The 25,512-nt window shown below is 37.9% G+C and overlaps 1 protein-coding gene across 1 annotated transcript in view; it reads right to left on the bottom strand.

Annotated features, from left to right (window-relative positions):
- IRAG2 (inositol 1,4,5-triphosphate receptor associated 2) overlaps nucleotides 1–24,483 on the bottom strand; it is an 85,552-nt gene extending 61,069 nt beyond the window's left edge. Inside the window, exons 1-12 of the mRNA XM_069491476.1 lie at nucleotides 23,910–24,483; nucleotides 22,558–22,668; nucleotides 16,637–16,817; nucleotides 14,010–14,092; nucleotides 13,843–13,921; nucleotides 12,281–12,439; nucleotides 10,130–10,247; nucleotides 7,980–8,030; nucleotides 4,961–5,038; nucleotides 2,792–2,848; nucleotides 1,363–1,422; nucleotides 1,181–1,245 (exon numbers count right to left, since the gene is read on the bottom strand). Of these exons, the coding sequence (XP_069347577.1) occupies nucleotides 1,181–1,245; nucleotides 1,363–1,422; nucleotides 2,792–2,848; nucleotides 4,961–5,038; nucleotides 7,980–8,030; nucleotides 10,130–10,247; nucleotides 12,281–12,439; nucleotides 13,843–13,921; nucleotides 14,010–14,092; nucleotides 16,637–16,817; nucleotides 22,558–22,668; nucleotides 23,910–24,483 (1,616 nt within the window). The remainder of the gene's footprint in view (nucleotides 1–1,180; nucleotides 1,246–1,362; nucleotides 1,423–2,791; nucleotides 2,849–4,960; nucleotides 5,039–7,979; nucleotides 8,031–10,129; nucleotides 10,248–12,280; nucleotides 12,440–13,842; nucleotides 13,922–14,009; nucleotides 14,093–16,636; nucleotides 16,818–22,557; nucleotides 22,669–23,909) is intronic.
- Between the last annotated feature and the right edge of the window lie 1,029 nt (nucleotides 24,484–25,512).

The raw sequence follows: 25,512 nt of genomic DNA, 5'->3' as shown, positions 1-25,512 counted from the left end.
GGGGATGGGGGTGGGGGGAGGGGATGGGTGCATACCTACATGATGAGTGCGATGTGCACTGTCTAGGGAATGGACACAATTGAAGCTCAGACTCGGGGGGATGGGGGGGCATGGGCAACATGTATAACCTGAACTTTTGCACCCCCATAATGAGCTGAAATAAAAAAAAATAATAAAAATAAAGAAAAAAAAAAAAGGAAAAAAAAAAAGAAAAAAAAGAGAAAATAAAAAGAAAAAAAAAAGAATTGGGGATAGCAGTTAAAAATTAGAAAATTTCACTAAAAAAATCTGGATTTCTGGCTTTTCTTCCAAAATAAGAAGATGTAGCCAAACTGGGTCCATATAGTCTTGATGTAATAATGAGCTGGGAGCTAAGCAAGTGGCCCCCTTTACATGGGGAGTTCACTCCTCTTGTCTGCCATTCACAGAGTGCCATACACAGATGGACAGTGTATCACTGTCCATTGGCTTTACTCATTTTTGTTATTTGGGTGGCTCCTGTGGCCCCTGGACTAGCACACCACACACAATCGGAAATAAATGACTGTAATACAGGATGGTGTGTGTTAGGAAAGAGGTGAGAACAATGTGCCATGCTTGTATTCTAAAGGCTCACCTTAATCTCAAGGTAAGGGAAGAGCAAGGGAAAGTCACTGCAATGGACTGAATGTTTGCATCCCTCCCAAATTCATAAGTTGAAATCCTAACCCCAGTGTGAAAATATTTGGAGGTGGAGCCCTGGGAAGGTAAGTAGGTTTGAGGGTGGAGTCGTAACAAATGGAATTAGTGTCTTTACAAGAAGAGGCCAAAGGTTAGCTAGCTCTCTTTCCTCCATGCAGATACAAGGAGAAGTCAGCAGTCTGTAACCTGGGAGAGGGCTCTCAACAACCCTGCTGACACCCTGATCTTGGACGTCCAGCCTCCAGGACTGTGAGAAATAAATGTTTGTTGTTGAAGCCACCCAGTTTACGGTATTTTGTAATAGCAGCCCAAGCTGAGACAATCAGGGAGGGTCATAGAAAACTAATAAAAGAGTTCTCATGGAGAAAAGAAGAGAAAATATCACTTACAATGGTACAGAAGAAAAGAACGTGGCACTTCCGAGAAACTACATATAGCTCTGTTCACCAATAACGTGGCGTACCAGAGAGAAGGCTGGAGGGCGTTGCTCTGTACTTACGTGATGAGTTCCTGCTGCAAGTGCTGTAATTCTTGAACCAGTTTACTTTTATCCCCTCGTAAATTCTGGAATCACACACAACATTAGGCTGTACATGTTACTCCAGTGGGGAATTTTATATTTACATTTAACAAGCCCACCTTGCAAGCTGTGAGATTAATAATAATTAATAATAGGTATACCTCTATAATGCTTCTGCATTCTATGATGGTTGACTTAAGTTCTTCTATACTTAAATCCTTCTGAAAAGTAGAGAGAAATAATAGTAAAAAAGCAATGGGTCCAACATATCATATTGTCAATGTGAACCAGAGAAGAATTATAAATGCCCAGTCATCATGAGAGCTACCAATTTCACTATTTGAAAACTGAACCAGTCAGTGTTTGAGAGTCAAAACACACAAGAAAAATAGGACAAGGCACCTACATCTAATTGGTGTCCTTATGTTCTGTGTTTGTCTAGCCCAATAGAATCAGTGTAAAAAGATTCTTAAGCCCAAATTAAAATTATAACTATTATCACGATGCATTTAAGAAAAAAAAAATCAGTCTCTACTTGCAAATGACCAATGAAATAAGGACACTCAACCTTATCCAGTTCTGAATATCTCCTTAAAATTATTGTTTTGTACTAGAAGACCAGAAGGTACAGGTCGTGAGTGCCTGATCTATAATTTTTTTTTAAAAGCTAAGATCCTTTACTATTATTTTTATTTTCTATAGAGGTAGGGTCTTGCTATGTTGCTCAGCCTGCTCTTGAACTCCTGGCCTCAAGTGATCCTCCTGCCTCGGGCCTCCCAAAGGCCTCACAAAATGCTGAGATTATGGGCGTGAGCCATTGCACCCAGCTCTGATCTATGATTTTTATCCCATGACTAGCACAGTGTCTGGCTCGTGCGGTGCTCAGTCAATAACTAATGGATGCTGGGCAGGAGTGCAGAATGTGGGCAGACCAGAGTTATGGAGGAACTAAGTAGCCACCCCCTCACAATATGATTACACAGACAGACAACACCCACAGTGAAAACAAAGTTAGTGTAGGAAAACATGTAGACTTTCAGAAATAAATAAATAAAATAAAGTTAGTATGACATTCAGTATCCTGGTCAGAGTCTACAAGCTATAACTGGCTCATTTGAAACTTCATAATCAGCCACCATAATCAGCATCTCTGTAGCCAGCATCCTCTGTTACCAGACAGGCTATGATCATAGGATATAAGAATAGAGCATCTGTGTATCTATAAATCAATCAAATTAGGTAGCAAATAATTTGGTTATATATTCTTCTTTCCTAGAATAAATGGCTGCACACTCGTTTGTATTGCTGTCAATTAAAACTACATTACCAGTATATAGCCAGTGACTAGGAGATTGCACACTAATATTTGCTGCGTATGTGGATGAACACCCCCAGAATTTAGAGAGAATATGTTCAGACCTATCCTTCACTCAGAACATTTTGGTGAAGTACTATAAAGGGGAGTTTAATGGCGCAATAATAGAGTCAGATCTTTTAGTAGGGATGAAATTACACAAATGACCATCTCCTTTATGATTTGGAGAGAACTAGCCAATTCTGTAGGCTTTCATGGGAAGGAACAGCACTGACCTTCTGCAAACTTGCATCTTTATTAAGTAAAATATTCTCATATGTGTATAGCTGCATCTGGAAAGAAACACATTTAAGGGAAGCCCGTTGGGAAATTGCTTTGGTAAAAGGACAGTGTCATAAACTCATTTCAGGAAGGGAGACAAGTTTCTGGAGCACCGTTAACATGCATGTTTTTCACTCTACAGAGAACTTTCCCATCCAGCCTCACAACAACCCTAGAGGCGGAGGTCACGGCCCTGATTTCACCAGTGAGGAAACCAAAGCTCAGCATTACTCAGGGACTGACCCTGGGTCACACACAGTCAGAGCTGAGCCTACAGCATGAGTGGACAGCTCCAGCCAAGTGCCCTTCCCACTGCTCCACACTTCATATAATCAGAGAACATACAATCTTCACTTTTCTGGTGAAAAGGAAAATCTAGATAGGACACAAACATAGATTTCCAGGAGGACCCATAGAAGACTCTTCGTCTTTTAAAAACTTCATTTAGAAATGTTCAAGATTTCTTTTAAAGTGAATATTAGGGATATATCAGTTTATTAAAATCAAAAGCAAGCTTGGTAGCCTATGCTTCTACATATAATAGAATCGATAAATGCGTATACTGACTGAATTGAGAACCCATCAGCATGCTCAGAAGCAGAAACATCATCATACTCATATACATTGGATATGATCACATCATCACCTGTGTTTCAATAAGCTTGTGGAGTAGGTAGAAATGTCATACCCATTTAATAGATGGGAAAATTGAGACTTAAAACTTGCTTGAGGTTAGAAACTCTTAAGTAGAGAAGACAGTATCTAAACTCATGTCTTTCGGCTCTTTCCACCAGTTTATCACAGTTGTGTTTTCCAAACACAGCCATTCTTAGCGCAGAACTAATTTTAATGTCTAAGTTATAACTGCTGTTTTATATACACACACACACAAGAGATTTTGGGTTCCACCAGGAAACTGGTAAATTCCACATATAGATAATGAAATTTAATTACATCATTTCAGAAATGTACAACCAAAAAATATTGCTCAACCACACCATTAAAGACGACAATAAGCATGACAAAAATTCACGAATTTACTAGTAAGTCATCTTCTGTTTTCCGATAAGAATGTATGGCAGATAAAACTATGTACTAAACATAAACTTTTTAGATACAATACAGAGAGAAAACATTTTGGTAAGGCATTATTCCTTAATTTAATAAAGGATATTTTTTTTCTCTCTCATTTTTGGTATTAAGAAAGTACAATATATAAAATCTTTCCTCATTTAGGGATTTAAAAAATCAGGTACTATTAAATAAGAAATTGCCACTATAATCAAAAAGATAAATAACAAGTGTTGGCAAAGATGTAGATAAATTTGAATCCTCATCTACTGCTGGTGGAATGTAAAATGGAGCAGCCACTTTTGGAAAACAGTCTGGCAGTTCCTCAAAAGGTTAAACATAGAATTCTCATGTCACCCAGTATACTCCTAGGTTTATACTCAAGAGAAATTAAAGCTTATGTATACATAAAAATTTGTACACAAATGTTCATAGCAGCATTATTCATAATAACCAAAAAGTGGAAACAGCACAAAATGTCCACCAACTGATGAACAAACAAAATGCATATATCCACACAATGGAATATTATCCAGCAATAAAAAGAAACGAAGTACTGATATGTGCTATAACATAGATGAACCTCGAAAGCATCATGCTAAGTGAAAGAAACTGGTCACAACAGACACTATGTGGTCCCATGTATATCCCAGAACAGACATTAATAAATCTATAGAGACAGAAAATAGATTAGTGGTTGCTTAGGGCTGGGGAGGGGATGGTAAGAGGTGTTCCTGTTAAAGGGGTTTCTTTTGGGGGGATGAAAATGTTTTCAACTTGATTTTGGTGATGGTTGCACAACTGTGAATGTATTAAAAAACACTGACTTGTATACTTTAAGAGGGTGAGTTTTAAGGCGTGTGAATTATGTATCAGTAAAGCTGCTACCAAGAAAAAGAAACTGCCTTTTATATAATTCAGACATTTTGAAAAGTACAAATGTCAGAATTTGTAACCAAAGGTTATTTTGTCAATGAGTCATATACATCGTCATAGAATAAAATTGGTTTGACAGAAAAAAAATATTTTACCAGTATTTGGGAAGTGCTTACTTGGTGCTCTGTCTCGGTCTTAGACAATTCCTCAATTGTCTTTTCCAGTCTGTCTATATCCATGATGTTCTTAATGTTCTAATGCAAAAGAAGATAGTATCCTTAGATTTAGCACCAAGAAAAATGCAAGAATATCACAATCAAAATCTCTTTTAGGAAGTAGTATTTTAATTAACATTGTAATTAATCCATTTTAACTAAGGGACAAAACTTTAGACTTTGTGCAGAAATAACACACCCATCCGGGAATACTCTCAGTATTGCCTTCTGAGCTTCCATTCCACCTCAGCCACTCACTCCCCATGGTCACAAGTGCAAACTTGTTATTATCAGTAACTCTGACCCCTCCATTATCTTAATTGCAAGCACCGCACTCTTCAACCACCACCTCTTGTCTTTCCAGATTACTTCCTCTAGCACCAACAAACCTTCAGTCCCCACTGCAGCCTGCAATCCACTGATCCCACCACCTTTTCATTATCCTTCAGCCTTCCCATGAACTCAGTCCTCTCTGACTTCCACAGTCGGTCATTATAATCACTCCCTTCCACAGGCCTCAGTTCCCTTCCCTAACCTCTGCTGTTTCGTGTTTACTTAAATTAGCTTGCCACCCACTCCATGCCAGCACCCTTTCAGATGAGCACGGTTAAAGAAAGAAGGGACAGTTCACATGTAAATTCGTGTCTTTTAACCTCAGCGTTTATTGGTGATCATACCATACAATCCTAGTATATTCACACCACCGTTTTCCTAAATCAGGGGTTGGTGAACTATGCCCACCCCCAAAGGTCAAATTTAGCTGACCCCTTGTTTTTGTAAATAAAGTTTTATTAGGGCACAGCTGTGCCCATTTATTTACATCTATGTCTATGCCTGCTTTCACACTACAAAAGCAAAGGTAAGTAGTTGCAGCAAAGGACTTTGACTAGCAAAGCCTGAAAAATATTTACTGTCAGGTAGGTCCTTTACAAAAGTTTTCCAACACCTAGCCCAGAACATCCCTTCTCTTTCCTCAAATTTCCAATACCTCCTCCACCATCCTCGCCCTCAGCTGACGACATTGCTTTGTGTTTCACTGAGACACTAGAATCAATAAGAGAATTTCCATAGTACCTGAATACATAATAAATATCTTTGGATATATTATAAAGTATTTCCTGATCCAAACACTCTGTCCACCTCCACTGTGACTGTTCAGTCCAAGCCCCCATCAGCTTTTGATTGAATCCACCACAGTGGATTCTAAACTCAGCAGCCTGAGTTATCTTGTTAAAATAGAAATTAGATCATATTACTCCTGTGCTCAAAAACCTTCAATGGCTCCTATCTCACTCCATGTTAAAAAAAAAAAAAAAAAAATCCAGAGTCCTTACAATGCCTATATGAGACCCTGTGTGTCTGGCTCCCTGGCTCATCTCTTGCTACTTGTTCACTCTGCTCCGGACACACTGGCCTTGCTGTCCCTCCAAAATAGCAGGTAGGCTGCAGCCTCACACCCTTGAGCTTGCTGCTTCTTCTGCCTGCAAGGCTCTTTCACAGATAAAACTCCTTTTCCAGTTTATAATCAAAGAATTAGCTTCATAGTGCTGCTTTTCCTAACCACCCTATTTTAAATCGTGCTCCCCTCCTTGTCAATTCTGTTTTCTGCTTTTCTTTTCTCCATAGCACTTATCACTATCTAACTTACTAGTTCCATATGGTCTATTTTGTTTAGGCTCATGTATTCAGCAGGGAGAATGGCGCCCGCACATAGAGGTCTTCCAATGAATACGTGTTGAATGAATTAATGAAAGTCGATCACTACCCAAACCATTATGCTGTTTCTCTTCACAATGCATCAGATTTTTACTTCCTAAAGGAATCTTAGCAACACTTACATGCATTTTCTAATGTAAGTCAATCATTGCAACACCATCTCATAATGAAGGGTTTTAAATCTTCCTTCCATCTCAATTCTAAACTGGTTTGGTGTGGTTGTTTGATGTTTTTCACTCATTTAAATATGAGGAGAAAAATATCTTACATTAAGAGTTTAATCATAAAGCACTAGTTTCACAAAAACCTGGCATTGCAGCTGTAACACATCTGAATCTAATGTAGGCTTCTTTCCAATCTTTAATTGTTCCCTTCCAATCCACTGTGAAATATTTTTAACTTGGCCTGCATTTTGAATAATTCTCCAGACTGCTCAGCACAACTTAATACTTCTGATAGTCTCATATAAAACCAAAATTTAAAACCTGCATAATACTTGATGTTCAAAAGATATCTGTAGAAAATTTTCCCTCCAGTATAGTAACTTACTAACAGCTTTGTGACCTGTTCTTCCAATGCTTTAATTCTGTTGCTTAAAAAAATACATATTGCACACACTTGAAGCTTTGACTCGGGGGGATGGGGGGGGGCATGGGGCAATATACATAACCTAAACTTTTGTACCCCCATAATATGCTGAAATAAAAAAATACATATTGCAAAGAATTATTCTTTTTTTTTTTTTTTTTTTAGAGATTATACTAATGTTTCCTAACATCATAAGGTACACATGGTTTACCAAATGGCTGTACATGAATCATCTTAATCTCCAAAATAACTGTATAAAGTAGGTGTTATTAGTCCAGAAAAGATAAATGGTTTTTCCAAGGTCATGCTTTCCGTGTATTTAAGACATGAATTTTAGACTCAAGACTTTTGCCACCTCATCCAATGAAATAATAATTGAAAAATATTAGATATCATCCATGCTTTCTTTTTTGATTTGAATATTTAGATGGGATAACTTCATTTCATTTTAAATCTGAATTTCTTAAATGCCATTTCTTCCATGGATAATTGCAAAAGTAATAAGGTACCTCTGTCCAGACACGAAAATCCTATCCACTCTTTCTCATTTGTAATTTGACAAATCAACTTGCTCTTTGGCTCTGAATATTTGCATTTTTATTTAACCCACAGTCATAACTCATGATTGTATGATTTCCATGTCTGTCTATACCAGTGTTTAATGATTTCAACATACCTCTTCTTGTAGAATCCGAATCTTAAGAATTAGAGCCCGGTTTTCTTTCTCCTGGTTTATTGTGAGAAAAATAATGAAAAAGTATTTAAGAAGCTTATGAAAATACCACATATTTACCTCCAAAGCTATTGACATTCTTTCCTCTTACCAAATTTAAATGTGACATTCACATGTCACAAACGAGCCTAATCTAAAATATTTTCAATGTAGGGTTAGACCTTGGCTTGAAGTTCCTTGGGGATCTGTGAGAAGTTACTCCTCTCCTGGACTCAATGTGACTATGGTAGCTAGGAGGAAAAGATGAAAACCAAAAGAGGAACAATCTGGCTTCCTTCCCTGCTACTTTACCATTTATTTATCTATTTATAACAGGTAGTTGTAAGCTCAGATTTTTAAATAGCACTTTGAAATCACAGAGTTCTAGCTTTCTATTTGAAGCTGTGGATATTCTCAGATTCAACATCACCACAACATATGAACATCAAAAACTATTTTATAATTAACAGCCTCAAATTCAGAACCATCAGAAGAAAATATATTCCAGGACAGGATATTTGCCAAAATGTTAACAGTAAGGATTTTGTGGAATTTTTTCTTTGTTAATATGCATTTTTTTAATTTTTATAAACAGGTATTACGTTTTTAATATAAAAATCAAAGGGAAAACATCTCAGTCTAGGATTTCATTAATACTAGAAGAACATACACACCCCTATGTACTTAAAATCAGGATACCTGAGTTTGATTCTGGCTCTACCATTTTTAAAAAATTGACAGATAACATTGTGTGTTTCTATCACGTACAACATGATGTTTTGAAGCACATACACAGTGAAATGGCTCATTTATCTCTACCATTTACTAGACAATTGACTGATTAAACCATCTCTGGACTTTATCACTCTATTAACATTTTTTTCAAATATACGAAGATGTAGCAAATTCTGTTCCTACCTCACAGAATTTCTATAATTACCAGTGAGATAAAATAAATAAAAATTCTTTTGAAATTTATAAAATGCTATAAAATATAAATGATTAGTATTGTATATCTGGGACTTTGCACTTTAATCAATAGCAGTTCACATTATTGATGTTAAAAGAAAAGGACATTGAATGCTTTACACCTGTTAGCTCCTTTAGCCCTCCCAGCCCTAGAGTAGGTAGTACTGTCATCTCTATTTTACCTAGGAGGGCATGGAGGCTCAGAGTGGTTCCCTGGCAGGCCTAAAGTCACACAGCCCTCGGAGCCAGGACCTGAATGCAGGCAGTCTGACTCCCAGGTGTGGGCTCTTAGTCAGGTCTCTACATACCCTCAGTGGTCCCTGCTGAGTCTTTCCTGTAATGCACTCATAGGGTTACAAAGGACCTGACGTGCCACGGGTCTGGTCCCCACACTTTACTATTGAGGCAAGGGCTAAGCTAAACGAAGCTGTTTGGTTTTGGGGAGGCCACAAGTGACTGAAACAGGCCTAAAACCAAGTCTCCCAGTGACTTACAGACTGACTCTGAAAACAGCTTTACAAATGATACCTAGAAACAAATCAGTCTGAATGACCTTCGGCTGCCCCTCACCAGAGTGCTACTGCTAGAATTTACCAGAGTTTTGAAGATGACTGCTAATGCTCTAGGTCACAGTTGAACATTCTCAGCCAAAATGATCACCTCTTTCGTGTTTGAGTCAAAGCTTAGTCTAAGTGACTTTTGGCTCTGAAGTTACAAGCCTGCGTTTATTCAGTGTAAGGAATGGTTTATGGAGCTTCTCAGTGACCAGTAAGGACTCAGAGAACTGATTTTTTTTTAACCTGAGAAAAATCTGAAAGTTGGATAGAGAAATTTTTTTTTAATTCAAGTGGTTATTAGTATCAGATACATATGAATTCACCTACCAATTTCAGGAGGCATTCCAGAGATTTTTCTAGATCTTCACAAACCATTGTGAACATGACTGAGAAATTTGTAAAGAATTTTAATCTTGATTGAAAGGGAAAACAGATTTTTCTTTATCCTACCTGCCTTCACTGGTCTAAGGTGTTACCGATTCATTTATCAGCCTGTTTATTGATTTCCGATTTTTGCCCCCAAATAAGCCCTCTTATATTTCAGTTAGGTAAACTATATGCCAATTCCGAAGTACTTGGATGACTTACTAACTGTTTGTTCTGGGCTACCGTCACGGCCTTCTGCTCTTCCGAGGCATTCACACTCAGTTTCAGTTCCTCCAGCTCTTCTTTTAGCAGATTTGTTCTCATAATAGCCTGGTGGGCACTGCGGGGGTGGGGGGAGAAGGCCATGAGCAGAACCTCAAATATAACCGTCAAAGACACTGAGTAAAGCCAAGGACTATTTTTGGACCCCAGTTGAAAGCCACTAAAGGCTTAAACCAGATGCCCACAATAGTAAAAATATACCCATGATCTTTCACAGTCCTTGGAAAAGGAAGGAATTTGGAGGAAGTGGGGGGTGGGGCAGGGAGAATAGAGAAAAAAATCAACAAATATGTTCCTGCAGCTAAAGATTTGGAGGATCCCTTTGAAATCTATCATTGGCTGAATCACATGGTTCTTTCCTCCTACTAAGAAGATGTAATATTAGTTAATATTAGCTAATGCCATTCCACAAATATTTATTGAATGATACCATGTTCCAGGTGCTGCACCGTGTGTGGAGGCTACGATGGTGGACAAAAGAGACATGTTTTTGCCTTTATGGAGCTTACGGACCACTGAGGGAGGTGACAACCAAACAAATAATTACCAACAGTCTCTATATGATATGTTCTATAAAGAAGTTTTTATAGCATTATTTATAATAAAGCATTGGAAACAACCTAAATATCCACCAACAGGAAATCGATTAAATAAATTATGCTAATCCTTATCATAGAATTACCTATTTTTATCTCCCACTAGATTATAAACTGTTCTCTGAGGGCCTCAAAGAAGATACAATTTTTCTCATTACTAAGAAGTTACATTGATCATTCAACAAATATTTATTGAGCTGCAACTCTGTGTCAGGCATTGTATTATATTAGGCATTGAAAAGCAAAAGCAACCCAATAATGAGAACTCTACCTACCCAGAGTTTAGAGTCTAGTAAACAGATAATCATAATCACAATGCAGCATGCTGAGAACCAAAAGAAACAAAGGTTTCTGGCTTGTAGGCACCTGGAAGGAAGGTAGCATTATTCTGCAGTAGATATTCTGCTAAGCACAAGGGGAACCAGGATGAATAAGAAATAATTCCTCCCATCAACAAGGTCACAGTTAACACAGAAGACAAATTGTACTATGATGGGACCACTGCACACTATCAAAAACATGCTGTGAGAGCCGAAAGGAGACAGAGGCTCTTCGTGAAGGATTAGGGGAAGGAGAAAAGAGAATGGCACATGGCTTAATTTTGTAGATAATGATGTTCTGGCTGCCAATCCAGATTCCCCAGCCTTTCTGTCCATTCTGTGATTTACCTAATTCTTTTCTAATACATTTCTTGGTGGCTTAAATTAACCAGAGTCAGCTTCTAGTGCTTGCAAACAAAAATCCTGACCAGCACATTCATCCAAAGCAGTTTTGTTAAAGAAACGTTGAATAAAATTATATTTCAATTAAATACTAAATAAGCTAGTTGTGGAATGGAGAGAACTTAAGCATTTTTTTTTTTTTTATTTTAAAAGATAGTTTTAGAGGCTGGACTAGACAAGGTCAAAAGCTTTGAGGGTGAGAATGCTTTAGTGACATCTAGGTCCGCTCAAAAACTCATGCACAAGTGTTCATAGCAGCATTATTCATCACAGCCAAAAAGTGGAAATAACCCAAATGCCCATCATCTGAAGAATGGATAAACAAAATGTGGTATATCCACACAATGGGATATTATTCAGCCATAAAAAGAAACAAGGTAGTAATACATGCTACGACATGGATGGACCTTAGAAACATGCTAAGTGAAATAAACCAGACACAAAAGGCCACGCATAATTCCATGTTTATGAAATGGCCAGAATAGGCTAATCTACAGAGACAGAAAGTAGACGAGTGGTTGCCCGGGGCTGAGGGACGGGGTAGGAAATGGACAGTGGCTGCTAACAGGGATGGGGTTTCTTTTTGGAATGATGAAAATGTTCTGAAATTGGATGATGCTGATAATTACACAGCCTTAGAATATACTTAAAAACACTGAATTGTATACTTTAAAAGAATGAATGTCATGCTATGTGAATATCTCAATTAAAAAAAGATTTGAAAGAAAAAAGAACCGGAAGCCCCCAGCATGCAGTGCCCCAGCGTGGCTCACCTTTTAATCTGAAGGCGTAATTCAGCGCAGTCCTCTGATAATTGGCTGTTAGTTTCCTCCAAAGTTTCTAATGCCAACTTCAACTTGTTATTTTCCTCTTCCAATTTCTGCTTGTTGAAATGTAGGTCTGCTACATAGGTAACCAAATCAGACACCTCTCTGCAGGTGAAAGGATGAATGAGAGTAATCTACGTCTCTAATCCCTTCCAATCAAAATAAGGCATACGGTTAAGCCCAAACAGGCTTAAATATTCTTGTGAGCGTTTCTACTTTGCCTTCATTTGTCATCATAAACATAATTCATGTATACAATAAATATGTATGCAAACATTACAATAGCATCAAAGATTTTTTCAAGATTACCAGGTATTCATCATTTGACAGTTGTGAAATTAACTTCCGTAGCTTTTGTTTATTCCTTTCCATGTCACGCTCAACATCTGCCTCCTTCTACACTGAAGAAGTCCCTATTTCTGCCTGCAATATGGGAGGATCCTGAAATAAATGAACACAACACTCTTGACAAATTTCAGTAGGCCTTGAGGAAACAACAGTTCCTGGAGTCTCAGGTTTGCAGCCTATGGCTTACGATTTAGTGCTCATCTTTCCTGATATTTTGCATGGCTTGTTAATGATCGCGAGCATCACTCTTGCCCTGACACTAGTTCATGAACCCGTTGAGGGTCTGGACTGTGTGTTTCATGGCATCTCAGGGCTCCTTTTCTATGTTGCTACCTTATCCCAGTGCTTAGCCAAGTTGGGTAAGTGGTACCTACTCTGCCTTTTTGCACGGATAAACTTGAAGTGGCAAAGATAAAACAAGGGAAATGCAGAACCACCTCTCTTTAGTATATAAAACTTACAAATTTAGTGGAAAACAGCTTTTCTTATTTGTGCCTATAAGGTTCTATATTAAAGAAATACTTTAAAATCATCTCCAAAAGAACTTAAGGTCAATATTATAACCCTACTTCAAATGGAATTCATTTTCTATAGAAAACACTATGAAGTCAATGAAGAAGGATTTCACGAGTGAGCAAATGATTTTGGATTACTAGTCCTGTAAGAATTTTTGTTGCTGGGTGCAGTGGCTCTGCCTGTAATCCTAGCACTCTGGGAGGCTGAGGCGGGAGGATTGCTTGAGCTCAGGGGTTCGAGACCAGCCTGAACAAGAGTGAGACCGGTCTCTACCAAAAATAGAAAAAATTAGCCAGGCACCGTGGCTCGTGCCTGTAGTCCCAGCTACTTAGGAGGCTGAGGCAAGAGGATCTCTTGAGCCCAGGAGTTTGAGGTTGCAGTAAGCTATGACGACGCCACTGTACTCTACTCAGAGCGACAGAGAAAGACTGTCTAAAAAAAAACAATTGTGTTCCTAGTGAAACTGGTTCTAATGCAGGTGGCATAGAATAGTCAAGAATTTAAAATTATTAGTTCTACTGCAAAAAAAAAAAAAAAGGCTAAGTGACTTTATCATAACTGAAATATGTAGATTTGTGAAATAAAGAAAAATAAATAAGGAAAGTTGAGACACGTGAGGAAGCATTACAAGAAAGGGCACTTACAAGACTCCTCTAGATGTGTCTCCACCCAAAGCCTCGAAGCTCTCTGATGTAGAATCTGTCCTACCTGTGGTCATCTTAACTGAAACACATACAAGAGCGTTATGTGAAATCACTTTCTCCAAACCACAAGAAAGCAGCAGAACAATCCTGAAGAGACACACGTTTGCTTGCTCTACTTGATTGAAGACTGTCCTGTTGTTCAAAAACAGAATCATCGATGCTGCTGCTCAATCTACTGTTCGCTCCTTCCCTGTAGCCAAAAAACAAAACCAGTGAGCTAGGAATCTTTGCCAGAACAGTTCAGTTCATTTTTCAGATGTTCTCTGTACTTTCCTATTCAGGTATTTCTTTCAGAGTTGTAAAAAAAAAAACAAAAAAAAAAAAAACAAAAAAAACACAACTATAAGGAGCTGAATACTGTGCTAGGTGCTTAGAGCAATAGGAAAGAAACATAAGGCGTTACGTCCACTAGCCATGAACTGCCAACCTAATATGAAAAAGAAAACACACACAGCATATGATTAGGGGATGGGAGGTCTCAATGGATTAGGAAGTAGACAGCGTTTGGAGTGATAAATGGAGATTTGTGGAGTGGTAAGTGCAACCTTAAAGGATTGGGAAGGAAAGGCGTGAACAACTAATCCTTTGAGATACACTGATGGTGCTAGCATCCTCCCTTTCTCATGGAGAACCAGGTAGCATCTGGACTAATTGTACTTGCAGCATTTTGCATTTTACTCCTGAAATTTGGGGAATCCTCTATGCAGGCCTTTTTTTTTTTTTTGAGACAGAGTCTTGCTCTGTTGCCTGGGCTAGAGTGCTGTAGCATCAGCCTAGTTCACAGCAACCTCAAACTCCTGGGCTCAAGTGATCCTCCTGCCTCAGCCTTCAAAGTAACTGGGACTACAGGTGTGCGCTGCTATGCCCAACTAATTTTTTTCTATTTTTAGTAGAGATGGGGGTCTCGCTCTTGCTGAGGCTGGTCTTGAACTCCAGACCTCAAGTGATCCTCCTGCCTTGGCCTCTCAGAGTGCTAGGATTACAGGCGTGAGCCACCATGCCCGGCCTATAATTTGAGTTTTGTTACTTAATCTTTTTAAGGACCAAATCCTTAGCTTCTTTCTGGAGCAGCCACAAAATGCTACAGATTTGTGCTTATACCTCATTGGTTTCCAGTGTGAGACGTCTGTCAGATTGCTGGCTGGGCAGAAACACACTGTGTTCTGATTATTCCTACGGACACACTCATCACCATTTCTGAATTTCTGCTCCTATATTTTGTATTTATACTTCCCATGTTTCTTCCATTATATTTGTTATACAAATAAGAGCTTTTTCTTTTGCTCTCCCTCTGTTTTACAAATGGATTGTTGATATTTTTAACATATAATCAAACTTACATATTTTAGAAATATTAACATTCATAAGAGAACAAAATGTGAAAACCATGATGTGGAGATAATCATTTTGGCATGTATTCTTCCCAACTTTTTCCTTGACAAAAATTAAATTATACTACCTACAGAGACCTATGTATTTGAAATAAATACATATGACCATTTATCTTGTCAAATATTTATCTAATTGTTATTTTGAATGACTATTTAGGATTCCAGGGCATGGAAGTACTATAATTTATTTGTCCAGTTGTCTAGTTTTAAATATTTAGGTTGCTTCTATTTTTCACTGTCAGAAACTACCTTCTGTGTAAATATTAGAGCACATAATTATTTTTCTTGAAGTTACATTGTCGCCCAAAGAGACTGCATATTTTTAAGGATTTGATACTATTCCTAACTTTGTTTTTTAAAAAACTATGCCAACTTGCATTATTACCAATATATAAGAGGACTTATTTTTCCATCCTTTTCCCCACCATGACATAGCACAGAGTCTTTCTTTTAAATCTCTGTTAAACTCCAGGCAAAAAAGGTACATTCTCTTTGTTTGCATTTTTTGATTACTAATAAGATTATGTATTTTTATATATTTATCTTGTCTTCCTTATTCACCTATGTATGGCAAACACCATTTCAGCCATACTTTCTTAAGGCATCTATAAATGCTAACCCTGACAGAAATTAACAAATTTTTCCATCCTTTGGGTTTCATGTTTTCTTTAAGCAAATCCCTAGTATGTATCTGCTGATAGCTGGAGCTTGGTGCTGAGTGGGAGGCAGGAATTAGGTTTCCTGCGAAAGAAGATACATGTCTGCAGTATCAGGGACACGTGGGAACATGGGTGCCATTCTCTTTCTCTACCCTTTTTTCCAATTCCGTTATCCTTTCTTTTTCCCCTTAGCCTCCCTATATTCTAGGCTTCCAAATTACATTCCCTGACTGGCTCCACCGGCCTTAAAAGGGAGTCAGTCTTGAATTTAAATACATTTGCAGATTTGATAGTCAATATCAATAATGCACTTGACTCTGATGCCAGCTCAGTTCTTTGTGAGAACAAAAGAATATGTGCTCCACACTAATCATAAGAAACAAATACTATCAGAATTGACATATTAGAGGAGTGGTTCTCAAAGTGTGTCCACCACTCCCTACTATCAGCGTTACTGGGAAACTTGTGAGAATGCAAATTATCAGGCTTCACCCCAGACCTACTGAATACTGGAGGTAGGGCCCAGCAAGCAGGTTCAGCATCATCCAGTGCTTGTAATGCATGCTAAAGCAGGAGAAGCACCGGATCATAGCATTTTCATCAACAGAAAACAGCGATTAGCATCAATTACAATCCACTGTTAAAACAGAACCTTAAAATGCATCCCACTGGGACTCTGCTTACCATTTGTTTCTACAGTAAGCCATCCATTCTTTCATGAGGGCCTGGAAAGTTTCCAGATCCACATGGGGGTCTCTCTTCTCAGGATCCAGCATGTTGCATAGCTCCTCAAGGCCACTGTCTTCAGAATCTTGGCTATGTGTTTGTCTCAGGTAATCCATTATTTTGGCCACTCTGACTGAGCCTTGGGAAGAAGAAAGGGAAATTAGTTTTCAAAGATGGAGAAAGATACACTTTTAACAAGAGAGGTGCTTAACTCTTATGTCTCCTGGATCCTCGAAACATGCCACACAACCTTCACAGTCCTGTCACGCAGGCATGGAATAGCAGACCACTGGCCCTGGGCTAGAGTCCAATGGACCTAGTGTCAAATCTCGGCTCTGATAATTACTAGCTGTGTGGCTTTGGGGAAAAAAATCTGAGCCTCTCAGCTTCTTTGTGTCCGTAAGATATGAATGATGATATCTATCATATAGAGTTGTTGTGAGGTTTAAATATTGATGATATATGTAATCAAGAATCACTTACGGGAGGTGATCAAAATGGCGCTGTATGTTTTCTCTCATTCTTTCCTTAAAAAGCATTCAGTGAGGGAAGTTTTCCCTTTGCTCTACATAAAATTTCAGTCTCAAGTAAAAAGTTCAACTCTTTCTTTGCAGGAGAAGACTGAGTCCATTCTTCTACACAATCAGTCCTACTATCAGATTCAGAAATTAAAATCACCCAACTATGTTAGTAATTGACACACTAATCTTCTTTAAACATAAGACTTCTCTCTTACTCCCATCTAAAGGCTGCTTTGGGCTGGCTGCTTGCCAGGGAGAGGAAAAAAATAAGTAAAAGGTTGACAGGGTGGATGTGAGAGCGAAGGGTCTTCCCTTGAGGAAATAAGGATAGAACGTGACATAAGAAAAAAAATAAGTCTCGTAATTAGGAAGAGGAGATAGTTGTAAAGGAGACTGAATAACTTCAAAGGGAATATTAATTTAAGGTAACATGTCATTTAAATGTGATAGTAAGTACTGGAAAGAGAAACAAAATGACTAATACAATTATTTAGAGAGATTATTTTATTCTTATTTTTAGTAGAACTGGAAAGAAAGCTAGAAGACCAACAAGAACATATTTATCTCATTTTCCTTCACTAAAACTCTACACCTTCTATCATATACCTCAAAACTAGAAAGGTCTCCTATGATGGTTAATTTATGTGTCAACTTGACTGAGCCACGGGGTGCCAGATATTTGATCCAACATTATTTTGGGTGTTTTTGGATGAGATTAACATTTAAATCTGTAGACAGAGTAAAACAGAGTGTTCTCCCTAATGTGGGTGGGCCTCAGCCAATCAGGTGAAGGCCTGACTAGGATGAAAAAGCTGACCTTCCTCTGAGTGACAGAGAATTCTTCCTTCCGGGCTACCTTCAAACTGGGACATTGGCTTTTTTTTCTGCCTTCAGACTCAACTGAAATGTTGGCTCTTTCCTCATCTCAAGCCTGTAGGCTTTTAGACTGGAACTATATTATCAGCTCACCTGGTTTTCAGGCCTTAGGACTTAGAATAGAACAAATCATTGGCTCTCCAGAATCCCCAGCTTGGGGACTCACCCTGTAGATCTTGGAACTTGCTTGCCTCCATAATCACATGACCCAGTTTGTTACAATAAATCTCTTTAGACAGATACAGAGATATAGATATATCTCCCCACTGGAGAACCCTAGTACACATCCCACTTCCCTTCAGTGAAGCTCTCTTATTTTCTTCAGAAAAATAATTTCTTAAATCCTATCCAAGCAGAGAAGCTTCTGGAAACAAATAAGCCCCACTCATGCTAAAGATATAATTAAGAGTACATGCAAATATTTTGCTACAAAAATGTTCATACCAGTGTTGCTTCTAACAGAAAAAATAATATCCAATTGAGATTGAGTGGTTAAATATGTTACAACCCAAAAAATGTATAGCATATGAAGAAAATTAGTTGATGCACACAAGTACTTGACTTATTAAGTGAGAAAAAGAAGATTATAAAACAAGTCTGGAAACATTTCATGCATACTTAGGGAATATGTCATTATAGTATATCATATATTTAAAAAAAAAAAGTGGCCAAAAAAAAAATCTGAAACCATTTTTAGCAATCATATTGGAGTGGTGAGGTGGATAGACCCTAAGGCATTCCTGTGATCCTACCTCCTGGTGTTCACGTCCTGTGTGCTCCCCTCCTCTGGAGCATGGGAGTGACTTGGGACTTTTGCTTCTAACCTATAGAATATGGCAAAGATGATAGACTGTACATGTGTGGCATTGCATGATTAAGCTACCCAAGACAGTAACACCTGTCTTGCTGGAGTCACTGCCTTGCTGGCTTTCTGGGCTGCCTATATTGAGACACCCAGGTGGCCAGAAACTGAGGGAGGCTTCAAGCTGACAACAGCCAGAAACAAAAGCCCTTTCTTTTTGGCCTATAACCACAAAATGCTAAATTCTGCCAACAAAAGCAGGTTATTCCCCAGTCGAGCCACAGATAAGATGGCTGCCCAAGTCAGCATCTTGATCGCAGCCTTGGAATCCCTTAGCAAAGGGTCCAGCTAAGCTGTGCCTAGACTTGTTATCCACAGATGTTGTGAGTTAATAAAATTGTGTTGTGTCAAGCTGCCAAATTTTGGTAATTCATCAATAGAGAACTAATATAAGTAGTTTGGTATTATTACTCTGAAACTATTGTGTGTGTATGAGTAAAGCAAATGAGTATTTGTACTGGTGACATTGAGAACCAGGATTGTCATTGGGTGAGAAAGTGATTCAGAGATACAAGTAAAAACCCGACGGCTCTGAATTTGCATTGGAAGAAAGACTATGAACTCATAATGCATTTTAGCTTCAAAGAATGTTAGTACTTTCTATATCTAACCACTGCAAATGACTAGAAACAACCACCACTCCTTGTGCCCAGATTGTGCTCTCTATATAACATTTTCCATGAAAAGGTGCCATGGCTCCATGAAGAAATAACTGATTCCAAGACAGGAGCAGGAAATGTAAAAGATAAGCCTAGAGAATTTTATAATACAGGGAAAAACAAGGATGCTATTAAAAGCTATGGGGCACACATCAAAAGTATTAGTACCTGGGACATCAGGCTGCACTGGGAAGTAAGAAAATGCCATCGAAAGAGGGACTATATCAGACAGATACAGGAGCCAGCTTGAAGAATATCCTGATGGCCAATACTGCGACCATTTGGCATCAAAATAAATAATGATAGTAACAACTTATAAACCACCAAATATAAGAGGAATCCAGAAATTCATAGTAATAATAATTAATTAGTAAGAAGGTAAAACCCTTATGGCAGATTGATAGGTAATAAATATAGCAAGAATGAGGGAGAGAGAAAAATTCCCATTTGGCAACTAGTATAGTATCGTCATAATTGATTCAGGCAACAAATATCAATGGATGCTAAAAGGAGTGAGTGAAAGTTTGATGAGGAAGAGGATACTTATATACACTCAATGCATCTTCCTGTAAAATGCTTATCAACCACAAAGGGGAAAATAGTAACTTTACAAGGGAGAAACCACGCTAACCAAGTGATCAAAGTTAAGAATCCTGACATATCCTACTGAGGACACACCATCACTTCTGTAGTATGCCTGCCAAAAACGAATAACCTGAATCTAATCAAGAGGAAATAGCAGACGTTACACAAAGTAACTGGCCTATACTCTTCAAAAAAGTTAAGGTCAAAAAGACAAAGAATCTGAAAAACAGTTCCAGATTAAATTAGACTAAAGAGATGTGACAACTAAATACAAGGTGTAATTTTTGGATTGGATCCTGGACCAGGAAACAAAAAAAGCTATGAAGTATATGTATAGTACTGAGACAATTGACAAAATTTGAATGTGGAATTGTGAATTAGAGAATAGTATTACATCAATATTAAATGTTCTGATATGTGGTCATGTGAGCAAATGCCCCTTTACATAATAAATACACACTGATGTAGTTGGGAGTAAAAGGGCATAATATCTGCAACTTAGTCTTGAATGAGGGAGAGAGAGGGAAGAGGAGGGAGAGGGGAGGGGTAAAGAGGTGGAGAGAGAGGGAGGAAGGAGGGAGAGAGGGGGAGAGAGGGAGAGACCAATGATAAAGCAATTGGGACAAAATGTAAATAACTGGTGTATCTAAGATAAAGGACATATGTAAATTATTTTTACTTTTCTTAAAACTTTATATTTCGATATAATTTCAAACTAATAGAAAAGTTACACCCCCCCAAAATGACTCTGTAGTCAACATGAAAGATTCCTGCTGTTCAATGACAGACATCAATAAGATCAACATCAATAAGACAAATAATTACAATGGACAAAATATATCAAATATGTTAAAATCATGAATTCAAAATAACATACAAAACTTCATTGGACATCTCTGAAGGGACACTACAGGGACCAATTTATTATTTGCAAACTGGCTGATAAAGGGACATAGTCAAGCTTTTATCCTGCATCTCCTTCAGGACATGAGACCCAGAATAGCCAAATAGTTGACAAAGCAGAGTGGAATTTCTCTTTATAGATGCATTACAGCTGGCAAATTAGAAAGGAATGATAGAATATTACCATTTGCAACACCTAGTGAATGAATAGATCTAGGCTTTCATCATCAACCTTTGCCTTCTGATGAAAACACATAACACTATCTACGTAGAATTCTTGTCCCCCCAGAAAAGCAAAAAACAAACAAAAAAACCCCTCAAATTTTTATCTGATTAAACCTCTAAACATAGGAGACAGAGAAACAGGTTAAATGTTTCAATAAACATACAATCATCAAATTTCAGACTATGGGAAACTATAAAAGAACCAGTTTCTTTAACATAAATTAAGATGCAAAAAAGAGAGATGGAAAGGGAACATAGATAGAGCAGGCAACCAATTGCAATGAGCAAACCTTTCTTGGGTATTGATTTGAACATTAAAACTATTTAAGAAAAAAATATATGTATTACACCAATGAAAAATTTTGAACACTGACAAGATATTTGATAATATTAGGAAAGTATGTTACTTTTTCAGCTGTAATAATGGCATTATATTTGCGTTTAAAATCAGTCGTTATCTTAGAAATATGTGCTGAAATATTTACAGATGAAATAAAGTGATGTCTGGGATGTGTCTCAAAATAATCCAGGGTGGAGGAAAATGAGTGGGGTTGAAATGAGACATAACTGGTTACAACACATATATAAGCATTCATCGTACTATCATCTCTACTCCTATATGTATTTGAAATGTTCTATATAAGAAAAATTTAATCCACATAAAACAAAACCATACTGACAGAGGAAATTGTGTAAAGATATAAAACAAATCAGTAACAATGGTTACTCAGGGAAATAAGATTACTGATGATTTTTTCTCTTCTTATTAATGTTATTAATTTTATCACAATGAGCATGAATCATTTACATACTAAAAATTACTTGCAGAAATTTTAAAAAGAACACATCTCCAAAAAATGCAGAAGTGAAATATCTAAAATTAACTAAAAATTTTGAGTTAAACTTGTATATAGTGGTTTTATATATTTAAAATACATAGTTCTTGTGGGGAAACACCCATGACATGTAGATAGTTCCAATCAATGATTACAGCTGGTAGGTCAGCTGCTAAGCTCAATAAAATCATTCAAGTCACTGTTAAAAAATGCAAAATAGGTACAAAGAAATTATAAAGAAATAACCAAGACCTAAATAGCCAATCTTATTCCCAAATTAGGTTGCATCCACCACAAGTGTAGACACAGAGACACCCCTGACCCTCAAACCATGTCCCTTTCTCTCACAATACAAAGTACAGATGACTTGGTTAGTGCCACCAAATGTTAAAGCAGGTAACTTTCGACTTACCTTTGTGTTTTGTGTCACATGCATAAAATATACTTGTGAGCACCTCTTCCTCACAGGCCCTGTTGGTGCTGTCTGTTCCATCTTTGCCATCAGCAGCTCCTTGTTTCCATCCTAGTAGAAGAAAAAGTTTGCAAATCTAGATGCTTTTCTGTGCTACAATGACGACTTTCCATTTTTTTGGTTTAACTTTAACAAGAAAAGCTATTTTAATAAACAGTCACCCACAAGACTGGTAACTTAAATGGACCAACAAAAAAGTAGTCTTGAAAGGTCTCCTATTATTCATTTTTCCTTTTACAAGTTTTTGAGGTTTTTTTTTTTGAGACAGCGTATTGCTCTGTTGCCCTGGATAGAATGCAGTGGCATCGTCACAGCTCACTGCAACCTCAAACTCGTGGCCTCAAGCGAGCCTCCTGCCTCTGTCTCTCAAGTAGCAGGGACTACAAGTGACCACCAGGATGCCTGGCTAATTTTTTTTCTTTCTTTCTTTTTTTTTTTTGGTAGTCTCACTCTTGCTCAGTCTGGTCTTGAACTCCTGGCCTCAAGCAATTCTCCCACCTTGGCCTCTCAAAGTGCTAGGATTATAGGTGTGAGCCCCTGTGCCTGGCCTCACTTTGTAAGTTTTATAAAAGGGAGGGGAAGGAGAGATGGTGAGGGAAATGCATTTTTTTGCCCTTTAATGTGAAAAGTGTCCTAAGAAAAAGCAACTTACTATAACACAAACAGGAATATTTTTTAAGAAAAACAGAAAGCAGAAACTAGCTCTACAGATAATGTGTCATTTTACATTGTTTTGTTTTTCAGTGCCTATTACATATGGGACTCTTGCAATCTTCTAAGTAGAGTTCCCCACATTTCAACTGGCCTGCAAAATTCACATGCTCTCCTGGCCCATGTCCTTGGCTCCTGAAATGGAACCCACACTCCATTACATGTTTGTTTGACTCTAACACAAAGTAATGCCGAAATGGTCATTTCAGCAAGACACCTGGGAACTGTATGAATTTTAACTCCCCTGTATCTATGTATTCCCATCATGACATTCTAATTTGGCCTGGAGAAAGTCTGTTTGCAGGTCAGTAGAGAAATATCACATGATTATGATTATAAATACAATCCAGAATTTCTATCAGCTTTTTAATTGGAAGCATCAAAAATACTTACATTTTACACATAAGATTTTCTTTTAGGGGAGGCGAAGGAAACAAACATGGTTAAAACCGAAAGGAAAAGATGGATGCTTTCATCCAAACTTTAATAATGTGGATTCGTTTTTTTCAGTTCAGGTATTTTAAATGTAGATATGCTTACTGCTCTATTGGAAGAACAAACATTAAAAGATGAATATTTACCATCTTCATTCAGAGGTAATTTCTTCACCACTGAATCCTGAGGATCAAAACATTCAGAGCTTTGACAAAAGTTGGAATCAAAATCAAGTGTCGAGGTACTAAAATTATTTTCCCTACAATAGTTATGGAAACCCTTGTTCCAGAAGAACTCCCCTTTTCTGATCTGTGACATCAAAGATGTATAATTCTTATTGCTCTCCGACCTTGGCTTTGAGATGTTTTCAGAACTTGTGAGAATAACAGAGTATGTCTCAGTCTCAGAGGGGCTGAGGAGAGCAATGGATGGGGTTCCTGGAGATACTATTTGAGGAGATGAAGTGAAGGTGTCAACTTTCTCAGAACTTGACAAATGAGAGTCTGGCATGGGAACGTGACCAGCTGTCAGTTTCCTTAGTACCTCTTCAAAATTTTTCTTGGTGTTGGTCTGTGGACTATCAAAACTGCTAGACTGGTATTTGATTATCTGTTGAATCGGATTTGAAATTGCTTCTCTCCTTTGTATGGCTCTGATTTTTCTACAGATGCTTTCCACTGGGTGATGCCGCTTCTCAGGGACCTTGCTTGCAGAGGCCATTGGTGACTTTCCTCCAATTACACAGACAAAGTGGCTAAAGTATAGGCAAAATAGATACGTATTTAAAAGTTAGCACTGTCCTAACAATAATTTAGCAGCAGGTAATTTATTCCCTGAATCAACTTTGGAGGGCTCAAGACCAGATGCTCAATTGCTTTAAGCAACTTTCCATGCATTTAACTTTGGCAATCAAACTTCTGGAAAAGAACAGCTGACTTATGTAAAGGATTTACCATGTGCCAGGCATAGTGCTAAGCTCTATACCCTTCAACTCATTTCATCTTCAAAACAACTGAGGGCCGAGCACGGTGGTTCACACCTGTAATCTAGCACTCTGGGAGGCTGAGGCAGGAGGATATCTTGAGGTCAGGAGTTCAAGACTAGCTTGAGCAAGACTGAGAGTTTGTCTCTATCAAAAATAGAAAAAATTATCAGGCTGTGGTGATGTGCACTTGTAGTCCCAGCTACTTGGGAGGCTGGGGCAGAAGGATCACCTGAGCCCAGGAGTTTGAGGCTGCAGTGAGCTATGATGATGCCACTGCATGCTACCCAGGGCCACAGAGCAAGACCCTGTCTCAAAAAAAAAGAAAGAAAAGAAAAAATTATCCAGGCACAGTGGCATGAGCCTATAGTCCCAGCTATGAGGGAGGCCACGGCAGGAGGATCACTTGAGCCCAGAAGTTCAAGGTTACAGTGAGCTATGATGACATCATTGCACTCTACCCACAGCAACAGAGCAAGACTCTGTCTCAAAAATTAAATAAATAAATTACTAGTCTAGGCAAAGAGTTACAATCATTTGAATAGTCACAACCAAATAGTTGAATAGTTATCACAGTATTAGTTTTGAAAGTTATGATTTTTAGGACCTTGACAAAAATTTCTATAGATGTTTTTTAAATCCCCTAATAAAGAATGAACAAAAAGTATGGAAATTTTTAAAAACCTATAGTTGAAAGGAGTATCTAGAAAGACAGGGAAGATGATGATACTCAAAATCCTCTCAGTCTGGCTTTATCCTTTTTTTTT

Source organism: Eulemur rufifrons, chromosome 16 (assembly GCF_041146395.1).
Source record: "Eulemur rufifrons isolate Redbay chromosome 16, OSU_ERuf_1, whole genome shotgun sequence".
In the NCBI taxonomy this organism is placed as follows: domain Eukaryota; kingdom Metazoa; phylum Chordata; class Mammalia; order Primates; family Lemuridae; genus Eulemur; species Eulemur rufifrons.
This window is presented reverse-complemented; position numbering and strand designations above follow the sequence as displayed.